General features: G+C 42.9%; 1 protein-coding gene across 5 annotated transcripts in view; it reads right to left on the bottom strand.

The window, feature by feature from the left end:
* STARD7 (StAR related lipid transfer domain containing 7) overlaps positions 1-22,621 on the bottom strand; it is a 44,065-nt gene that overhangs the window by 13,215 nt on the left and 8,229 nt on the right. For 4 of the 5 annotated variants that reach the window (XR_012496471.2, XR_012496473.2, XM_088795939.1 and 1 more), the window contains exons 3-6: positions 22,369-22,418; positions 20,952-21,062; positions 20,791-20,873; positions 19,740-19,839 (exon numbers count right to left, since the gene is read on the bottom strand). Coding sequence is in view for 3 of the 5 variants with exons in the window: in XM_088795939.1 (XP_088652065.1) it covers positions 19,740-19,839; positions 20,791-20,873; positions 20,952-21,062; positions 22,369-22,418 (344 nt within the window). In the remaining 2 variants the exon portion in view is untranslated. Of the gene's footprint in view, positions 1-11,060; positions 12,913-13,741; positions 13,827-19,739; positions 19,840-20,790; positions 20,874-20,951; positions 21,063-22,368; positions 22,419-22,621 lie in introns of those variants that run through there. The other variant, XM_019725876.3, reaches the window with a different exon arrangement.

Genomic DNA, 22,621 nt, shown 5'->3' with positions numbered 1-22,621 from the left:
CCCGGTTACCAGGCTGGGAGCCTGTAAGTCTCCCACTTGCCTTCAGCCCGCTCTTCCCGGAGCCCACTATGTGCCCACACAGGTTGTGGTCATCTGACCTACTTCTCCCTCATTTATTCATAGGTCTCAAGGCCAAAGCTTTGGGCCCAGACCCACAGTGAACCCTTGGTTTTTCTGACCTGTGACATCCATCCAGCAGCCCAGGTAGCCTGAGAGGTGCCTGGCAGGTAGCATAGCACTGCCCCCTGCTGTTGACCCATGGATGCTACAGGACAGGCGACACCAGACTGAAGTCTTTCTGGACTCCATCAGGGGCCAAATTTTTTTTTTTTTTTAAAGCATTCTTAAACTGTGTTCTTTGAGATCTCCCCTTGCTATGCATTAAATTGTGTGCCCTCAAAATCTATATGCTGAAGTCCTAACCCCCAGGACCACAGAATGTGACCTTATTGGAAACAGTGTCACCGCAGATAAAATTAGGTAAGACGATACTAGGACAGAGTGGGCCTCCAATCCAACTTGACAGGTGTCCTTACAAAGAGGGACATTTGGACACAGGCATGCACACAGGGGGACCATGTGGACATGGAGGCAAGAAACACCGAAAGTGTCACCAAGCCCCAGGAACTCAGAGAGGCCTGGAACAGACCCTCCCTCAGGGCCTCAGAAGTAGCCCAGCTTGCATCACCTTGACCACAGCCCCAAGCTGGAAAACGATACATTTCTATGTGAGCCATTCAGTTAGTGGTACTTGGTCATAGTGTGTATAGAGCATATAAAATGTATTATATACATGGATTGAGGTTTGCAAAACAAGTTGTTTACTAGTAGGGACAGGACTATGGCCACACATGTGTGAGACTGTAAAGAGTGAAGTAAAAAACATGTTTTTGTGTGAAACTGAACATAACAGAATTGAGTGATAAACACATTCACCAAACAACTTCTGGTTCTCACCTAAGAGGTAAACAAGTCCAAGGAAAAGAGGGTAAAAGCAGAACTCCAGAGCAATGCCGTGAGTGGTCCAATTGGGCGCTCCAGCTAAGACCCTCTGTGAGGCTCCGAGCCAGACACTCTGGAATCATCTCCAGGATGTTTGTCTGGGTGACCCGACAGAGTCCCCTGCGGGGTGCAAGCCGTGATAGTCCAGGACTCCGAAGTTCTTCCTTGCAAGACCAGCTCGCCTCAGACCCGTCGGGGGCCCAGTCGCCTCTCCCGGACCAGGGACCTTCTCCATCCCGATTGACTTGGTTCCTTATTAAGTCCTATTCTATTCTGTATAACCCTCTGTGCTGACCAGAGCATTGGCCTCTGGAGGGACATTGGCTCCCAAATAAAGCTGTGCTACTCACTCTATCTGAACCTGTGTGCCGGGACTTTGTTCCTCACTCGTGTCACGAGTACCACGTAGGGACGTAGGGCCCTGCCGAGGGGTTAACGTCCCCTTGACTTTCAGGAAGAGACTGAAATGTAGCGACTGCCCTTACAGGTGCTCACATATAGTGGCCCCAGCAAACTTGGGTATCTGCTGGCATTTTTGCCTTTTTAACTGAAACCTGAGTCTTTGAAACGATGCATTTCAAGTTATAGGTATGTCTTAGCTGTAATTTGGCAAAATCTGCCAGTTGACCCCATTTCCACTCTCTCCTTCTGCCTCAGCAAAATTACTTCTGGATTTTAACTGGGCACATGGCTGCTCCAAGTATAGACTATTTCTCAGCAGCAGGGTGTGACCTTTTGACTAAGTTCTGGCCCGCAAGGCACTGAGGACACAGCACACAACCAGCAGGTAACAGCCCCATTTTCATGGTGCTCACCTGCCAGAGAGTGGTCGGATCTGGGCCCGGGCCCCACATTTTCGGAAGGGCCTAGAGGAACTCCAGTATACAAGGTCTGACAATTAAGTTTGCGAACTTGCCTCCGTGTATTTACATTGGCAGCATTGTACAAACAGCTCAGTAAGGTTTTACCCTCATCTACCATCACCCTCCCCTTTACTCTCTGGTAACCACTAAACAATTGTCTGTGTCTATGAGTTTTTGTCTCTTCATTTGTTTGTCTTGTTCTTTTGTTTTCAGTTTTGTATACCATACATCAGTGAAATCATATGGTTCTCGACTTTTTCTGTCTGATTTATTTCGCTCAGCATAAATAATCTCAAGATCCATCCATGTTGTTGCACATGGTACTATTTCAGCTTTTCTTATGGCAGAATAGTATTCCATTGTGTATATATACCACAACTTCTTTATCCAATCATCTACCGAAGGACACTTTCGTTGTTTCCATATCTTGGACACCATAAATAAAGCTGCAGTGAACAATGGAGCACACAGGTCTTTATGGATAAATGTTTTCAAACTTTTGGGGTAGATACCCAGGAGAGGGATTGCTGGGTCATATGGCAATTCTATTCTTAATTTTTTGAGGAACCTCCACACTGCCTTCCATAACGGCTGCACCAGTCTGCATTCCCACCAACAGTGTATGAGGGTTCCTTTTTCTCCACAGCCTCTCCAACACTTGTTACTATTTGTCTTGTTGATGATAGCCATTCTGACTGGGGTGAGGTGGTATCTCATTGTGGTTTTGATTTGCATTTCTCTGATGATTAGTGATGTTGAGCATTTTTTCATATATCTATTGGCCATTTGTATTTCTTCTTGGATTGTTTGGTTTTCGCTGTTGTTGAGTTGCATGAGTTCCTTATATATTCTGGATATTAGCCCCTTATCGAAGGCATTGTTTGCAAACATCTTCTCCCATTCATTTGGCTGCCTCTTTATTTTGTAAATGTTTTCTTTTGCTGTGCAGAAGCTTTTTAGTTTGATATAGTCCCACTCATTTATTTTAGCTTTTACTTCCCTTGCCTTTGGGGTCAAATTCATAAAATCTTCTTTGAACCCAAGGTCCATTAAGTTCAGTACCTATGTTTTCTTCTATGCAGTTTATTGTTTCAGGTCTTATGTTTAGGTCCTTGATCCATTTTGAGCTAACTTTGGTACATGGTGACAAATAGCAGTCCAGTTTCATTCTTTTGCACATGGCTTTCTAATTCTCCCTGCACCATTTATTGAATAGGTTGTCTTTTCTCCATTGTATGTTTTTGGCTTCTTTGTCGAAAATTATCTGTCCATATTTATGTGGGTTTATTTCTCGGTTCGCAATTCTATTCCATTGGTGTGTGTGTCAGTTTTCTGCCAATACCATGCTGTTTTGATTATTGTTGCCCTGTAGTACAAGCTGAAGTCAGGGAGTGTGATACCTCCAGTATTGTTCTTTTTTTTTAGGATTGCTTTGGCTATTTGGGGTCGTTTGTGGTTCCATACAAATGTGATGATTTTTTGTTCTATTTCTTTAAAAAACGCCATTGGGATTTTGATGAGAATTGTATTAAACTTGTATATTGCTTTGGTAATATGGCCATTTTAACTATGTTGATTCTTCCAATCCATGAACACGGAATGTCTTTCCATTTTTTTGTGTCTTCTTCAAATTCTTTTAAAAATGTCTTATAGTTTTCAGTGTATGTCTTTCACATCTTTGGTTATGTTTATTCCTAGGTGTTTTACTCTTTTTGTAGCAATTGCAAAAGGAATTTTTTTTATTTCATTTTCTGCAATTTCATTGTTAGTATATAGGAATGCAATGGATTTTTGTACATTGATTTTGTAGCCAGCAACTTTACTGTATTTGTTTGTTTCTAATAGCTTTTGGTGGAGTTTTTAGGGTTTTCTATATATAGCATCATGTCATCTGCAAAAAGTGACAATTTAACTTCTTCATTCCCAAGTTGGATACGTTTTCTTTCTTTCTCTTGCCTAATTGCTCTGGTGAGGACTTCCAACACTATCTTGAAAAGCAGAGGTGATAGGGGACAACCCTATCATGTTCCTGAACGTAGACAAAGGGCTTCAGTTTTTCACCGTTAATTATGAGATTAGCTGAGGGCTTGTCATATATGGCCTTTATTATGTTAAGGTATTTTCCTTCTATACTTATTGTTTTAATCATAAATGGATGTTGTATCTTGTCAAATGCTTTTTCTGTACCTGTTGATATAATCATATGATTTTTGTCCTTTATTTTGTTTATGTGATGTATCACATTGATGGATTTGCGGATGTTCAACCATCCTTGTGCCCCTGGGATGAACCCCACTTGGTCATGATGAATAACCTTTTTAATGCATTGTTTCATTCGATTTGTTAGAAATTTGTTTAGGATTTCTGCATCTGTATTCATCAGAGATATTGGTCTGTAGTTTTCTTTTTGTGTGTTATCCTTACCAGGTTTTGGTATCAGGGTAATGTTGGCCTCATAAAATGAGTTAGGGAGTATTGTCTCTTCTTCAATTTTTTGGAAGAGTTTGAGCAGGACTGGTATTAGATCCTCTCTGAAGGTTTGGTAGAATGCACTAGTGAAGCCATCTGGTCCTGGACATTTGCTTTTGGGAAGGTTTCGGATGACTGATTTAATTTCCTTACTGTTGATTGGTCTATTTAGATTTTCCAATTCTTTGTGATTCAGCCTAGGAAGGCTATATGTTTCTAAGAACATGTCCATTTCTTCTAGGTTATTGAATTTGGTGGCATATATTCCTTTATTGTATTCTTGGATGATCCTTATTATTTCTGTGGCATCCGTGATAACTTCCCCTTTCATTTCTGATTTTATCTGTGTCTTTTCTCTTATCTTAGTGAGTCTAGCTAAGGGTTTGTCAATTTTATTTATCTCTTCAAAGAACCAGCCCTTTGTTGCATTATTTTTTTCTATTGTTTTCTATTTTGTTCTCTATTTCATTTAGTTCTGTTCTAATTATTTCCTTCCTTCTGCTAACTTTGGGTTTCACTTTTTTTTTCTAGTTCTTTAAGGTGTAACATGAGGTTATTTATCTGAGATTTTCTTCTTTCTTGAGATACACCTGTAATGATATAAATTTCCCTCTTAAAACTGCTTTTGCTGCATCCCTAAAATTTTGGTAGAATGTATTTTCACTGTCATTTGTTTCTATGTATCTTTTGATCTCTTATTTCTTCTTTGACCCAGTTGTTCTTTAAAAGTATGTTGTTTAATTTCCACATAGTTGTGTGTTTTTTTCCTTTCTTTTAGCAGTTGATATCCAATTTCAAAGCCTTGTGATCAGAGAATATGCTTGGTATGATTTCAATCTTCTCAAATTTGCTAAGGCTAGTTTTATGTCCCAATATATAGTCTATCCTTGAGACTGTTCCATGTACACTAGAAAAGAATGTATAGTCTGATGTTCTAGGATGAAGTGCTCTATACGTGTCAATTATGTCCATTTCACCTAATGTGTCATTTAGGGCTGCTATTTCATTATTTATTTTCTGTTTGGATGATCTATCCATAGCTATCAATGATGCATTTAGGTCCCCTAGTGTAATTGTGTTTTGGTCAATTTCTCCTTTTAGTTCTGTTAATAGTTGCTTTGTGTATTGCGGTGCTCCCTGATTGGGGGCATAAATATTGAAGATTGTTATGTCTTCTTGTTGTATAGTCAGTCCCCTTTATTATTATGAAATGTCCATCTTTGTCTCTTTACCTTTTTATCCTGAAGTCCTGAAACATCATCTGATATCAGTATGGCTGCACCTGATTTTCTCTGGATACCATTTACTTGGAGTGTCAATTTCCACCCTTTCACTTTGAGTCTATGCTTGTCCTTGTAGCTGAGATGTGTCTCTTGGAGACAGCATATGGTTGGGTTTAGTTTTTTGATCCAATCTGCTACTCTGTGCCTTTTTATTGGTGAGTTCAGTCATTTACATTTAGGGTGTTATTGATACATGAGAATCTCCTATCATTCTCTCTCTGGTTTTCTGGTAGGATGGTGTCTCCATTGTTTGCCTTTTTGTTGTTGTCTATTATTTCAGTGTGGTGGTATTCTGTGATTTTTCTATTTCTTTCTCTCTCTCTCTCTCTCGCTCTCTTTTTTTATGTTATATATTTCAGTTCTGGATTTTTTTTGAGTGGTTACCATTAAGTTTATGTAAAAGGAAGTTTCATATTTAGAGTACTCCATTTTCTTCAGTATGCTTACATTCTCCACTCTCTTGTGCCAGTTCAGACCTTTACTCTCTCCCCTTTTATGTTTCTGTTGTCACAAATTATCCCTATTTATGCTGTGAGTTGATTTCTGTGATGCAGTAGCAAGTTGTCTTTTTCCTCTTTTTTTAAAATGTTTTTTTCTTCTTCTTTACCCTGTATGTTATGTTTAAGTGTATAGTGTCCTATTTGATGTAGGGGTTGCCATTTCATGCTTCTGTATGTTTGTAATACTACTCATGGTTTTGTATTCTTTTGTGGGTTTTTTTTTGTTTGTTTCAGGTCAAATAGCCTCTTTCAGTTTTTCTTGTAGTGCAGGTTGTGTGTTAGAAAATTACCTCAGCATCTGTATGTCTGGAAAGGTCTTTATTCCTCCTCCATATCTAAACGATATCTTTGCTGGATATATTATTTATGGCTCATAATTTCTCTTTCAATAGTTTGAATATTTGATTCCACTCCCTCCTGGCTTGTAGAGTTTCTACTGAAAAATCTGCTGATAATCTAATGGGCTTTTGCTTGTAGGTTACAGTTTTCTTTTCCCTGGCTGCCTTGCGGATTGTCACTAATTTTTGATAGCTTCAATACAATGTGCCTTGGTGAAGGCCTGTTGGGATTTAGGTAATTAGGTGTTCTATTTGCTTGTTGGATTCGAGTATCCAGTTCTTTCCACAAGTTTGGGAAGTTCCCGTCGACTATTTGTTTGAACATACTGTTTCCTTTTCTTCTCCTTCTGGTATGCCCATTATTCTTATATTGTTCTTTCTGATGGAGTCAGAAAGTTTCTGTAGAGTTCTTTCATTTCTTTTAACTCTCGAGTCTCTCTGTTCTTCCATCTGTGTCATTTCCGGATTTCTATCTTCAATGTCACTGATTCCTCCATCTGGTCAACTCTACTACCTAAGCTGGCTATTTCATTCTTCATTTCTTGTAGGGTTCTTAATCTCCAGAAATTCTATTTGGTTCTTTTTAAAAATTTCAATCTCTTTTTTAAAATGTTCATTTTGTTCTTTGTGTTTCTGGGTTCATTAAACTGCCTGTCTGTATTTTCTTGCATCTTGTTGAGTTTTTTTAAGAACTGCAATATTGAATTCTGTCATTTAAATCACGTATTTTCATGTGTTTTAAGTTCATTTTCTGGAGACATCATTTTCTTTCTGAGCTGTCTTGTTACCTTGATTATTCATGGCAATTAATGAATTATAATTTCTCTTCCTAGGCATCTACAGGAGTGGGTTCTGCAACAGGTTGATAGAAGAGGTCTTTCGTTTGCTTTCCAGTAGGTGTTGGTAGGATGTTTTTCTCTACGACTGCAGGGTTTTATTTTCTCACACTGTAGTGTTATAGTTTCTCTGCACTGTTCCGGCTTCTCACACAATGGGGGGATTCCCTGGAAGGTGGGCTTCTCCTCTGTGAATAGGTCACCTGGGTCACAGGGCACCACCTCCACGGGGGGGATGTGGAGAACTTCTGAAGTTCCAAAGCTCTTCCTGCACCAGTTTCAGAGCCTGTTTCAGCAGCTGTTTACTCCTGCAGGAATCCACCCAGATAGCTGGAGACAGGGGCAGGGTGGGTTGTGAGAGGTGGCCCAGAGCAATGGCAGTGACCACCAGCACAGCCAGTCCTGCACCCATGACTCCCTCTTCACTGGAACTAGTGGGGCTGAGTACATGGCTGCGGGCCGCAGTTCTCAGAACTGCAAATATTCTGTTCTTTTGATCTGACACTGCTACCTTTCCGCTTCTAGCACTGGGAGGGTGGGGGGTCGGGAGAGCTCTGGGATGAAAGGGAGGTGTCAGCTAGTCTCAGTGCCTAAGACTTCCGTCCTCTGCTCAGCTGTGAGGCTTAAACCACCGTTTTCACCCTTCTTTCCTCAGTCTTTGCTCCGAGGTCTCTGCCCTGAGCGTTGGGTTCAGCCATTATATGCTGATCCCTCAGGCGGGACTATGGGCCATAAGGGGAGCACTAGCAGTCCAAATTCTTCCTTCTCTTAGGACTGTGGTAACTCTGGAATGCAGGGAGCTCGAGCTCTGTGCTTGTCTGCTCCTGCACTGGCATGGCCTGCGTCTCTGCACTTCCTGCTTCCCTCCTCCCCTGCTCGCCCAATTTGTCCACCTTTAGATGATTTCTGTTGCATGCCTTAGTCTTGCCTGTCTGCTGCACATTGAGTCCTTTGTGGAATTATAGTTGTTCAATTTGTTGTAAATTCCAAGGGAGATTTCAAGAGGCTCACCCCATGCTGCCATTTTTATGATGTAATATTCTTGAACATTTTTAAAATGTATTTGTGGGCCATAATCAACCATGAGGCTGTAAGAGCAACTTACAGGGGTCCTTTTAGAACGATGCTCTATCAAGTACCCACTGAGGTTTGTAGAACAAGCACATTTTACATTAAAGTCACTTCCATCCGTGGGCTATACAATTTTTTACACACTTTCAAGTTTACTTATTAGAAATCAGAATTCTCAGATTTTATGAAGAGTATTTTCATTTTCAAAAGGATTTCCAGACTCCTGCCCTACCACAGTGGGTACAGACAGGTTACTTTGTAATTCACATTTTTAGAAAATGCTACCTCAATATGTCCCCAAGAATACCCCCCTCTCCCTTCACACTAACCCATGTGTCACAGTACTGGTGTACATCCTCAAGTTTTCAGGAAATATGTATGCTTCCAATACTCCTTGGAGCACTGTCAAACAATTGACAATTACATGATTGAACTAAGGGTTAAGGGGGAGGCAAAACCATGTAAAATTTATAGTAACAAAGATCGATAAAACGGAAGCTTAAGCTTATGATCCAAGTTCCAACATAACTGGCCTGGGAAGGAATTCACAGCATTTATGAGAAAATGAGTCTGAAGTCATAAAGGTGTCTTTGGAGAGGTCAAAGCTAGGCCTGCATTCTAGCTCCATCACTCCTGTGACCTCTCACCTTTATAACGGGACAGCAACATACTCATGGGGCTGTTGTACGATGAGATGAGTGCCTGCTGGAAAGGGTGGTGTCTGACGCAGCAAATGCTCAGTAATGGTGGCGATTATTAGCTGACCCAAGCACAACATAAGCCAACAGTGTGACAAGACTGGTGACAAATGAACATCTTAGCTTACATTAGTGATATGCAGATCCAGGGCGATGGCTGCTTGTTCTGTGCCCTTTTGATTACAATAACATCGCACACTTCAAACCCTAGCAATTCTGGTGATCGTCAGGGATGGGGTTCCAGGTGCAGACAAGTTTGAGAACTGCTGCCCACTGCACTAGCTGAAGGACCTTAGCTGCTTAGCTGCTGTTGACTGAAGACAAAAATGCAACAGGATACGTAACTGGATCGTGGATTTGGGGGAGGGGGTGCTAGGAAAGTCCTTTGGGGGCAACTGGAGAAATTTTAATATGGACTGATTAGATATTATCAGTGCTAATGGGAGTGTGGTTACACACAATGTCCTTATTATAAAACAGGAGGCTCAAATGTTTAGGGGTGAAATATGTTTGCAACTTACTTTCAAATGGTCTTGAAAAAGCATATTAGTCTACTTGAGCCGCCATAATAAAATCCCATGGACTTAACAGAAATTTATCTCACATTTCTAGAGACTAAAAGCCCAAGATCGAGGTGCTGGCTGATTATTCCTGGTGAGAGCTGCCCCTCTGATGAAGATCTCCTGTGTCCTCACATGCTGGAGTGGGAGAACAAGCAAGCCTCTGGTGTCACTTACAAGGGCACTGATCCATCATGGGGGTTGCACCCTCAGATCTCATCTAACCCTCATCACCTCCCAATGGCCCCACTTCCAATGCCATCAGTGGGGGTGAAGGCCGCAGCACGTGAATTTTAGGGGACACAGTTCAGTCTGTAGCAAAGTGTATGTAGAGAAACGCATACACTACAGCAAGTTAACTGCCTGTAAAGGTAGGGGGAGGGTACACAAGGTTTTCTTATTACTTTCAGCTTTTCAATATATATGAAAAATGTCCAAGTAAAAAGTAGGAGGAGTCTTGAAGCTGCTGGTGGCATAAAGCCTGGGAAAAGCTGAGGGTCTCATGAGCACTGTCTTCAAGAATGTGAAGAGCTAGACCATGGCAGCATTGTCCCTGCCACTCCAGGGACAGGGTGGACTCACTGGCAGATGTACGGAGGCACCTCTAGTCTCAGCGTGAGGACTTCCTGAGCCAAAGCTGTGGGGTACCAGGTGTGTTGCTCTGGGAGACAGCTCAGCTGCCCTGGGTCAGCGGTGCCTGGGGGACCACACCAGGGACGCTTGCAGGGGGGGCCGAACAGCTGGCTCTCAAAATTTAAGATTATACAGAATTTTAGATTATGCCCACGAGCGTACGATGTGATTCGTCTACAAGGGCAGGTGTCTTCCAGTGATTATCTTAGGAGACTCTGGAGGAAAGTTTGAAGAATCTGGGTGTGCATTTGTGTTCACCCAGTGCTTTCCACAGGCAAAATCACCATAAATTCAAAATTCCCATTGTGCTCCCATGTCTGTTATCAATCGCCTTGGAACACATCTGTATCCTGGCAGAACTGTCTGTGTGATCCTACATCCCACAGGCCACGTGGGCTTTGAACTCACCATGCTCCCTCTCCAACAGGGTCCTGAACTGCCCCCCACCCACAACTCTAGACCTGGGCTTGCTCGAGTCCCCTCCTCCTCTCCTTGCACTTTCCCAAGTTTTATGAGCAAAGCTCTAACACTGTTTCCTCCAAGTTGATCTTCCTTTAAAAGCAAAGGTCATGGATTAGGAGATCAAGACAAGAAAGCAGAAGAAGGTGGCTTGTTTTCAGCCACCAATGGTCACTGTCTAGACAAGGCAGTTAGCTGTTAGCCATACCAGGAAGGACCACGCCTGCTCCTTCCACATGCAGCTCTATGAGCAGAAACACTCTGCTTTGCAAACTTTATGATCAGGAAGAAACGGTAAGCCCAATATGCAAGGTCTCCCCATCACCATCTGGCCAAAGACAAACACTCTTTTGTACCAATATTTATGTATTTATGCACACATATGATAAAAATGTCACCGTTAGGAGTGAAATCATCATGACATAAGCAGCTATACAGACCGACCCCAACTGCAGCCGAATTCCCAGACACCAAAACAAAACACAGCTGCTGACCACCTGTACACACAGTCACCCACACCCACCCATTCTCGACAGTCACAGGCGAGTTCCAACAATAAGCCAGGGCCTCCTCCCGGGCGTGTCAGGCCCTAGCAATGAGGAGAGAAATAATCAGTGACGAGCTGGGACTGCTTGACATATCTCTGCTCTGCCAATGACTCCGAGAAGGCAAGACAGGAAGCCCTGGGATGGTTCCTTGGCACAAAACTTCACAGGCAACAAAGAGGTCGAGGGGCTTAAGTTAGTCTCAGGTTTAGCTCCAAATAGGAAAAAAAGGGAAAACCTGGTCATTTAAATTCTAGGAAAAAAGGGGCGGGAGGGTTTCAAACTTGATCCCTAGTCTCCCGTCAGATGGCAGCATGACCACAGCAGAACCAGCGAGGCCAAACTGACACCATCTGATGTGACTTCATCCAAATGGCCTAGTTCAATTTTATTTTAGCTCTGAAGAGAGAAGGAAACACTTTCAGAAAAACAAAGGGTCACACAAACCATACCCCTGTTATATTAGTGTTTGGGGCAAGAGTACGTTTATTCGTTCACACAGCTTGTCTACAGCTCTGAGAGCGCTAGGGAGCGGCCCACCCCATTCTCTGCTTTCCGCCTTCCGAGATGGACAAGCCCTCGGCATCCAGTCAAACCTGAAGTGTAAAAAATAATGCCAGAATCAAAATGGTACCTTCTAGACAGTGGGACTATGGAGAAATTCTTTTCAACTCCCCAATTCCTACTTTTTGACACCAACATTTAAAAAACCTAAAGTGTGCTGTTTTGAGCATCTCCACTGACTCTCTGAAAACACTGATGATACAGACAGCTACTGTCTGAAAGGATTCGTTCTCAGTGTTCTTGGTAAATGGGCCAAGGAAGGAGGTGCCAGCCCGATTAACACCGCGCATGAATACAGAGAAGGGGCCAATCCAAAGGCTCTGTGTGGTCAATGGGATGGTATGTGGGCGGCAGAGAGAAATTCCTTGGTACAAACTTTATGTCCCGAAAGACAGAAGCAAGGTGAGGACAAGGCACTTACACTGCCAAACAACAGCTCACATCCCGTCAACACCAAGACTGTCACCAAGCACTGCACTCCCAACGACCCTTCAGTGAACCATCAACAGGCCACCGCACTTTCCAGTTTGACCGTCAGACTGGAGGAGTCCAAATGCTGCAGAACTAACGGTGGAAGCTGGAAAGCTGGCGGAGGAAACTACTCGGGAAGCAAAAACAAGTCATCCCCTTTTGGCCTGAGTTGAGGTTTGTTCCAGATTAGCTCAGTGGAATACTGAATTGCAAAATGCTTGGCCTGAGAATATGACGCCTCCACAGATGCCTCCTTCTTCTCCATTTTGATAAAGAGCAACGGGGGCTCTGAATGAAATCAGAACCAGTTATTGAATTATCTTGCACTGGTGGTTACAGCAGATGCCTTCTAATACATGTCCCCGTTCGGTAGCAGAGTGATAAGGGACCGAGGCAGGGCCAGAAGCAGCCTGTCCCTTCTTATCCTAAAGCCCTTCAAGCATACTCAATCCGGGCAGGGCCACAGCTACTCTCATTCTTCCGCTCGGAAGACGGGCTGGTGGCCTTGGCTTCACCGCCTATTTCCAGAGGCTTAGATGAGATGTAGTCCTTTACTTTGATCTCCATGTTCTTGGCTTTCAGAGTGGCCATGTGCAACTTCTCCAGGAAATCTGGCATGCCTGTCGGAAGAGGGACATGTGAGTAGGCTGCCAGACAAACCAGCAGTAGGCTCAAAATTAAAAGGCCCCATTTCCTTCATGGAAGAGCCCAGCCCTCCTTACAGAAATCGCTGCATGACTGACTACATGTGACAGCTGCCTCTCAGAATGTATACGGAGTGAAAACGAGCCATGACCTCTGAATTCTTTAAAAAGGGGTATTGATCAGGCCACCTAAATCCTAAATGGTTCTTTCAGGTGATGAAAACAACATTTATCAGTGGCACAGCCTATATATCTGCCAAATTTATTTAGACAAATGTCGCACAGAAATATAGTCTCCTCTCCATTCTCTCTGAGCTACAAGAAGCTGCCAGAAGAAAGCAAATCATAACAGGGTGCTTTTCAAGGCAAGACATGGGAAGGGAAGGGTGCAGTTACAGCCATGATGTGCAGCCTTCTAGGACAGGTGCCACCGCCCTTTTCCAGGTGGCTGTCCTCCAGACACCACATTTCTATGCCAGATGTTACGGCCTCCAACACTATCTAAGAAGAAACAATTTAAGGGCACTAATGTCCACACTCCATATTTAAGGCATTAAGCAAATGCTCTTCTTAAATCCCCACTCTGGGCACAGGTTCCTCTCTGGGACACCACACTTCTCATCCCTCCAAACCCCAGCTAGAGGCTTCCATATCGTCACAGTTTTCAATCCCAACTTGGAAGGGCGATTAATTTCCCCAACAGGGCTCCAGTGAATCAAGTACTCATCTTGCTGCCACTGAGAAGCGAGAGAAAAACAAACCGCTCAGCCCAGGCTGCAGGCCCTGTCTACAAGTGCCCACTCACCACTGGAAACCATCCAACTAACGCAGTAGCGAGGAAACACGGTCTGCGGATTGTCACTGTAGGTCAACAAGTAGTCAAAGCCGTTCTGGAAAAGAAAACCAGCCAGATGAAGAAACCTGAATTACCCCGCAGCCTCCGCATCCTGGCCCACATAAAGGCTCACCTAAGCCTGGGGCAGAGGGCCGTTTTTCCGCCTGTGCAGAAGACAACACTGAAGACCTGAGAGGTTGCAATCTGCATGAAGGCCCGCTTGTGAGGCTGGCCCTCGGCTGGGGTCTGGGAACTTGGCTCCCAGAGTGTTCCCTGTCGACAGCCACCTGCTAAGGGCGGCTCCCTGCGCCTCGTCCGTCAGTGCACACACTGCGGTCTATGCTGGGCGAAGGCGCCTGTGACCAGCCCCAAGTGAAAATCTCAGGTGCCAAGTCTCTAATGGGCTTCCCTTGGCAGAAACGCCATACCCATGTTGCTGCATTTTTGTTGCCAGGAGAAGGATGTGTTGTGACCCAGATGGCAGGGGGAGAGCATGGGAAGTCTGCACATGGACCCCTCCAGAAGCCGCCTGTCTTTTCCCTGTGATCCAGCTGTGCGTCCTTGCTGCATCACTGTAACGAATCTCAGCCGTGAGAACAACTAATGCTGAGTCCTGTGAGTCCTTCTAGTGAATCTTCAATTTCAGGGATGGTCTTGGGGACCCCAATATATACCCCCAATGTCTAAACATCTTAATCTTTACCCAAATAGTATTAACAGCAAACATTTATATAGCGTTTAACTGCATGCCAGGAGCTGCTTCGACTCCTCACAATGATCCTAGAATGTAGGTCCTGTTACCCATTTTACAGATCAGGCAAGTCAGCAGAGACATTAACACGTTGCGTACGGATCACGAGAATCTTCACAAGGGATTTAAACCCCGCCGTACGCAACGTGTTAAGTACCTCTGCCCAAGGTCACCCCCATGTACTCAACGAGAGCCAGGATGAACCCGGGACGTGGATGGCGGGGCCTACGCACCTACTCTCTCATTGCTGATACAGTGAGGGCTGGGGGGGGGGGGGGTATGGATCTTCACAGGGGTCCTGACCCGAGCACCGGTCTGAACCGGTTATGCTCCACTCAAAGGGGTAAGACAGAGCCACACGTGCACCTGCACTTTTAAGGCAGACCGGCCATAACTCCAGCTGGCAGATATAGACTATAAACTCTTGTGCCTTTGCCAACAAAGTCCACCTTCTTTTCCTGGAGTGAACGGTTTAACCTTTTATTCATTTACTCAACATATACTGGAATGTCTGCTATGTATCTGGCACTGTACTAGGTGCTGTAAACAAAAATATGCTAATTCTTGCCCTCAGGGGCTCCCAATTAGGACAATCGGTGCCGTAACAGAGCTACAGACAGAATACTGTGTCAGTAAAGAGGAAGGAGGTAAGGCCCAGACGTGGAAACAGTAACTGTACCCACCACAAAGGCTGGTTATAGACCAAATGGGTTAGATACACGTAAAAGACTAAGTTATTCTTCCCATAGAACACTTGGACTTGGAAGTCAAAAGACCTGGGGTGTCATGCACTCTGCTTATGTTTAAAAAAGGAAGCCAAACTGAAAACAATGGCTACTTATGGCAGAAGGGAGGGACTAGGTAGGAGGAATAGGGATATAAACTAAAATTACTCTGAATATTTCTCATTTTATAGATCTGACTATAGAAACACAAATTTTTCTAGTCGTTGCACTAGTGACCTTGGTATTACTTCTCTCAGGCTGGTGTGTGTGTGCTAATGAGTAATTATGTTGGGGTATGAGCTGAGAACTGAGTTTTTCAGGACAGGGAAAGAGGACAGATATAAGATATAAAATGTAAATAAAAACTCTACCATCCTGAATTGGAATCAGTAAATCCTAAGTATTAGTATGCACATACAATTTATCTTTCAAATAAACAAAACTTATTGCTTAGTTCTATCTCCTGAAAAGCTCGAAAAATAACAAGCCAGCCAGTAGCTGTGAGTAATCCTAGAAGATGAACTGTGGTACCTCAATGATTTTTCCTTAAGAGGAACCAGGGCTCCCTGAGGAAACGCCAATGTCCAGGTTTAGAGCTAAAATGATACAAGACAAACCTGGGACACCTGTCACAGCAGAAAACAAGAGTGCCCCTGAGGTCACAGGACTCGGGACAGGAAGAGGAAGCTCCCAGTGGCCAAACGTGGGGCTGTCTGAGCAATAGTAACTGTAATGGATTGAAGCTAACCAAACCCTGTGAGTTTCTAATGATATTTAAAAACAACAACTTTACCTATGGAGGATCCCTAGTTAAGAGAACCATTATTTTGAAAACTAGTAAATAAAGGAAACAAATCAAGCATTTCTTTTATGTCCCTTTCCTATGTAAACTACAGGAAACCAAAGAGCCAAGAAGGAAATTTTCCCTAAAGTATTTTAACTGATAAATGGAAATAAATGAAGAATGAAGGAATTACAAAATCGGCATTGTGTAACCCTAATGAAGTAACGGCTCTGAGCCATAATCATCAAGCACTTCTCAATTCACAACAAAAGCAGCCCTGCTTTCTAATGAAGGGGTCTTGCCCCGAACAACCTGAATCTGTCTGAGCCCCTAGATGTAACTGCCAATAATTATGAGGAGATACAGGGGACAGGACCCTGTTAATGACACTGTGCAGACCATGGGGACACAATCAGCAGCACAAAGAACTCTGCTCTTCAACAAATACAACTGCAGGAAAAGGAGGGGGACTTACTGATTTCAAGAGACTCAAGACGCAGTATGAATCAACTTCAACATCTGGATCTTATTTGGATCCTGAGTTGGATAAACCAGCTACAAAAAAATTCATGGACACTCAGGAAAATCTGAATATGGACTAGATACTTGACATTAGGGATTATTATGATATTGAGGTCATATTTATCTCTTTTTGAAATACATATTGAAGTATCTACAGAATTCTTCTTCCATGGGTTCCTCTACGGCAAAGCTAAAATCTGGGAAAGGGAGTGGGGAAGCATACAGACTGATCACTGTTGGAACTGGGGTGGATACATACGGTTCTCACTAACTCATCTTTTGTAGACATTTACACTTTCCATAATAAAAAGTAAAACAAAACACCATACCTTGGCTCAAGGACCTACTTTCCATCAGGCCAATCCAAACTCGGCTGCAAGTACCCTCTGCACAGGCCAGTGTAGCTTCCCACCCACCCCGAAGCTCTGCCTTCTGCTCTAAGCAGTGAATCCCTGAGCACAGCCAGGGCTTGCTCTCCCCTTTGTCTTGGCTGAATCATGTCTCCTACCCACAGTGCACTTACTGTTTTCCTCTATTGCAGTCTACCTGCCTTTTTACAAGAACCAACTCAAGCCTTACCTTTTTCGTGAGCTTGCCACAAATATACTAAAAGAATACATAGATAACTCCAGTGTTCTCTTATCACAGCTAAAGACATTATTTATTGGGTGCCTACTAGATGCAACACACTCACTAGGTGCCAACCGATGCCTTAGCTGTTTTACTTTCATGGTTTCTAAAGGCGGCAATACTGGGCCTCAAGTCACTTTTTTTTCAAATAGGAAATATATGGACAAGGTTCAAATGTCAACAGCACCATAAAGGAAAAGAGTGAGGTGTAAGTCTGCCTCCCACACTGTTCCCAGCCTGAGCCAGGCCCCTTCCTAAAGGTAACTGGCCATCAACAGCAGCATTACTTTTTTTGTCTTCTGAAGCAAGGACTTTCAAACATTTTTAACTACAATACACTGTAAATAATCCTTTCTACACTGCAACCCAGTTCACTCATAGACACACATTCATACATACTTATGTATGAGGTGTGATCATAAAATACGGTGAATGTTTAAATTAAAAAAACCTCATTACAGTAAAAGACACATTGCCATTAATCCCCCTCAAATATTTCCCTCACTTCAAACACATTTATCCCATCATTCTTGCTACTTTCTGAATAAGTTCTGGAAGTCCTCTTTTGTGAGTGTCTTTAGTTGCGCTGTCATGGCTGCCTCGAGGTCCTGAATCATTTTGATTTTGGGAAAGAGCCAGAAGTCACATGGTGCCAGATCCGATGAATAAGGTGGATGAGGACACACCATAATGTTTTTATTGGACAGAAACTGCCATACTAGAAGCAATGTGTGACATGGAAACTTTCCATTGTGATTGAAAAATGTGAATGCTACTGCCGTGTGCCATCCAGCAGAAAGGCTGGCATCTTCAATTCGGGGAAGCAGAGCGTCAAATCTTAGTAACAGTGTGTGACAAGTTTCAACTTGTTCAGTGCAGTCAGTCGGGTGTGAGCTACGGTTGAGAGAAGGTGTGTTTTAAAGTGTGCCGTAAATCATCCTCCATCATGACAACACTCCGTGTTACACATCACTTCTGGTACAGCAATTTCTGTCAAATAAAAACATTGTGGTGTGTCCTCATCCACCTTATTCACTGGATCTGGCACCACGTGACTTCTGGCTCTTTCCTAAAGTCAAAATGATTCAGGACATCGAGGCAGCCATGACAGCGCAACTAAAGACACTCATGAAAGGACTTCCAGAACTGCTTCAGAAAGTGGCAAGAACGATGGGATAAGTGTGTCCGAAGTGAGGGGGATTATTTTTATATTTTTTATTGGGGAACAGTGTGTTTTTCCAGGACCCATCAGCTCAATGTTAAGTCGTTTTTTTCTTCTTTTCAATCTAGTTGTGGGGGGCGCAGCTCAGCTCTAAGTCAAATCATTGTTTTCAATCTAGTTGTGGAGGCTGCGGGCAGCTCACTGGCGCATGTGGGAATCAAACCGGCAGCCCTGATGTTATGAGCACCATGCGCCAACCACTGAGCCAACTGGCTGCTCACCAGCAGCTCAGCTCCAAGTTCAAGTCGTTGCTTCTTACTGGTCCATGTGGGACTCAAACCGGCAACCTTGTTGTTAAGAGCTCGCATTCTAACCAACTGAGCCATCTGGCCGCCCAGAGTGGGATTATTTTGAGGGGGATTAGTGCCAATGTGTCTTTTACTGTAATAATTTTTTTTATTTAACTATTCACCATATTGTTTGATCACACCCTGTAACCAAACAAAAGTCTCATGAAATACTCAGATAGTTTCTATTCTGTTCTACTTACTCTTTTCCTTTTTTAAAAAAGCTGGGCATAATGCACTAAATTAACTTTGTCTTCTATTAATGGGTAGCAGCCCATGGTTTGAAAAATACTGCTCTAAAAATAGTACAGAAGTAAACACACAGATCTCCTAAAAAGAGAGTCCAACACCACATTGAGGTGAGCCACCATTTCTCTGCCACAATTCAAGTCCCACTTCAGGTGGTATAAATAAAACAATGAAAGCATATTGAAGAACATAGTTCAAATAGCTCTAAAACAAACAAAAGTGATGGGACAAAAGAATGCCATTATAAAGTGAAACAGAACTAAAAATAGCAACCACTGGAACCTGTAAGTACACTCAATGAAGATTTGGCTAAGAAAGCAGAAACAAGATGCCCCATTAAGTTGAAGAAAATATTCCCGAAGAAAGGTCAAAGAATTTTAAAGAAGGCAGAGAACATTAGTCTAAGCCTCTCATCTTACAGACAAGGAAAGGGAAGGGACATTTTGACGGAGAAAGTACCCGCTTTAGTTCCTAGAGAATACTGCTACACAGAGGAATAGGGGCTACACCTTAACCGTCTCAGATAATGGACTTTGTCATGGGGGACCGTCCAGGTGTACCAGCCCATAGCAGGGTTCCCAAAGTGGTTTCCAGACCAGCGGCAGCAGCCTTACTTGGGAACTTCTAAAAAATTCAAATTCCCAGGCCACAGCCCAGCCCGGTACCTTAACCAGCTCCAGTGGATTCTGAGAACCACTGCCCGATAGCAACCCATACCCTCCCCAGTTCAGATCAAAGACAATCCTTGAGAAATCCCAAAGCCTCTACACATCACCTCTTGCATTATGGAAAACTCACCTCATCAAATGACTTGTGGGGACGGATGACCATCTGGGATTCATATGATCTGACCCTTACAAACTCCGGAGACTCTGGCACACTAGGGTGCTCCACAGCACTGGTAAGGAGAAAAGTGAAGGAAACTCTGAGTACCATCAACATACAAAACAGCACAGGAGCTCAAGTTAGGGAAATCTCAAAAGCTGGCTCTCATTTTTAAAATACAAGAGGATCGCTGAGATGAATGAATACAAACTAAGTTCTAAAAACAAAGGCTTTCCCTGGTGATCCCCAGCTCACTAGGCTTTGTGTTGAAGACAGAGAGCACTTCTTCTTTTAATTATCAGCATTAAGAAACTGAAGAAATGGTTTCATGAAAAGCTTATATCCCTCCAATCTCGTGTTCTAGCTGGGATGGATTGGGCCTGGGCTTCACTCCTCAGGGCCTTGAGAACATGCAAAGCCACCTCATATGAAGTGTGATTAAAAAATACAGTGAATGTTTAAATAAAAAATTATTGTAGTAAAAGACACACTGTCATTAACACCCCTCACTTCGAATACACTTATCCCCTCGTTCTTGCCACTATTTTAAGCAGTTCTGGGAGTCCTCTTTGGGAGTGTCTTTCCTTCATCCTCCATCATGACAACGCTCCATGTCACACATCGCTTCTGGTACAGCAATTTCTGTCAAATAAAAATATTATGGTGTATCCTCATCTACTTTATTCACCGGATCTGGCACCGTGAGACTTCTAGCTCTTCCCCGAAGTCAAAATGACCCTGAAAGGAAAACGTTTTGAATCGATTCAGGACATCAAGGCAGCTACGGCAGCACAACTAAAGACACTCAGGAAAGAGGACTTCCAGAACTGCTTCAGAAAGTGGCAAGAATGAAGGGATAAGTGTGTTTGAAGCGAGGGGGAGTATTTTGAGGGGGATTCATGGCAATGTGCTTTTTACTGTAATAAATTTTATTTAATTTAAACATTCACCGTATTTTGTGATCACACCTCATGTATGAATGAAGGACACAGCTAACGAAACTCAGCAAGGTAACCACACATACCGTGACACCAACACCATCACGTTGTTTTCCTGATCCACGCTGTACCGCCGAACATAAACATAATCCCGTGAGTACATTGGATACTAAGGAAAGAAGAGGCAGGGTTATTGTTCAGCCTCACATGGACGTGACGGAAGTGAAACCGAAGCAAAAACACTCACAGGAAAATGGGTTACCCAGTGAAGAACCTCGGAACCACTGACCATGTCTCTCTCAATCACTTCCAGTTTGATCACCAAGGCATCCCACTTTTTCCTGTACTCTGTATCCAGCTGCGGGAACAGGAAAGACCATGAAGACCCAAGAGATTCAAACAAAAATGCAGAAGCCTTCTCCAGATGCTCAGGCCTCCAACCCAAGGACTTATTCTGAAACAGTATTGAACCTAAAAGATAGTGCCTAAATGTGAAAGACACGGCTGTGTTTACTACGGATGTGTGTACACAGATGAGTCCCTTCTTGCAGATGAATACCGTTACCCTGAAGCTGAACCTTAACAAGACAAACCAATGAAAAATGTAAGAAAAAAATTACTGTAACAGGTATGTCTGGAGAAAATAAAATAGATATACGTGTACAGAAACAATTCTAAAAACTTTCAAACAGACAAAAGCCCAAAAGTATGAGCAGACACCTTACACAGAGAAATGCGAGTATATTATAAATTATATTATAATTTATAAGTTTATCAATATATTATATTTTATAATATTATAAACTTATAATATATTATGAATTTCTAATATCACTACTAACTAAGGAATTTCAAAATAAGACACATCCTACACACCCAAATCAACAAAAATTCAATGAAAATTGACAAAATTCAAGACTTAGGGGAAAGCATGCACTTGCATATTATAGTGGGTATTATAATCAATTCATTACTCAAAGTTCAGCAAAACAAATGAAAAATCCAGGAAGGAAAACAATTTTTTTGTAGAACTCTGCATGGGCCCACCTCTCCTATTCATACGTTTGCCCCGGAGGAAGAGAGCAGTCTTTGTGAACAGACACACTTCATCTTTATTAAGAAAATACCTTCACTGCGGAAATGTTCCAGATTACTAAATCCTGACTGGATCTGTACTAACAGGGAAAATGCTCTAAGAGACATTACTGGGTCAACACATAAAATTGGAATACAAACAGAAGATTACGCAAGTGTGGCATCAATGTTAAATTTACTGACTTTGAATACGGTACCATGGTTAGCTAAGAGAATATGTCTAGAACTTAGGATAAAGGGCCAGGTATGTACCTTACCCTCCAATTGTTTAGGGGAAGAAAAATGGTCAAGCCTTATAAAACATATAAAAGTATTCAAACCCGTGCTTCCATCTGCTCTTTCAACAGCCCTGTGAGATGAGGGGTAGACTGGTCTCATTCTCACTGGGCAAAGAAATTATGAATCAAATATTTACCCAAATGCTACCCAACGTGAGATGAGGGATATAGAGATGGATGGATGTACTGAAGCCAATGTCTTCCGAGTCAGAGAAATTATTTATGTGTGGACTGTGGGAAGTTGATTTCTAGGCTTAGAGGCTCCAAATGTGGGAAGAAAAATGTACTCACCTGGACATTGAAGAACTGCCGGGGTGTCACATCTGTGTAGGTTCCAAAGACTAGAATGACAAGAAAGAGTAAGGGGTTTGCCACACTCTCATCACTCACCGTATTCTTATCACTTTACTGCACTTCGATTCTAGTGCTGACAGACCTTAAAGGCAGACTCAGAAACTAGAAGTCATACTGGGCAGCAAGTAGGACAAAGACGACCTACAGCAAAGTATAGCAAAGACACCGAGACTCATGTGATCTGGGAGAG

Source organism: Rhinolophus sinicus, chromosome 2 (assembly GCF_057876585.1).
Source record: "Rhinolophus sinicus isolate RSI-liver-muscle chromosome 2, RSI-T2T, whole genome shotgun sequence".
NCBI lineage: Eukaryota > Metazoa > Chordata > Mammalia > Chiroptera > Rhinolophidae > Rhinolophus > Rhinolophus sinicus.
This window is presented reverse-complemented; position numbering and strand designations above follow the sequence as displayed.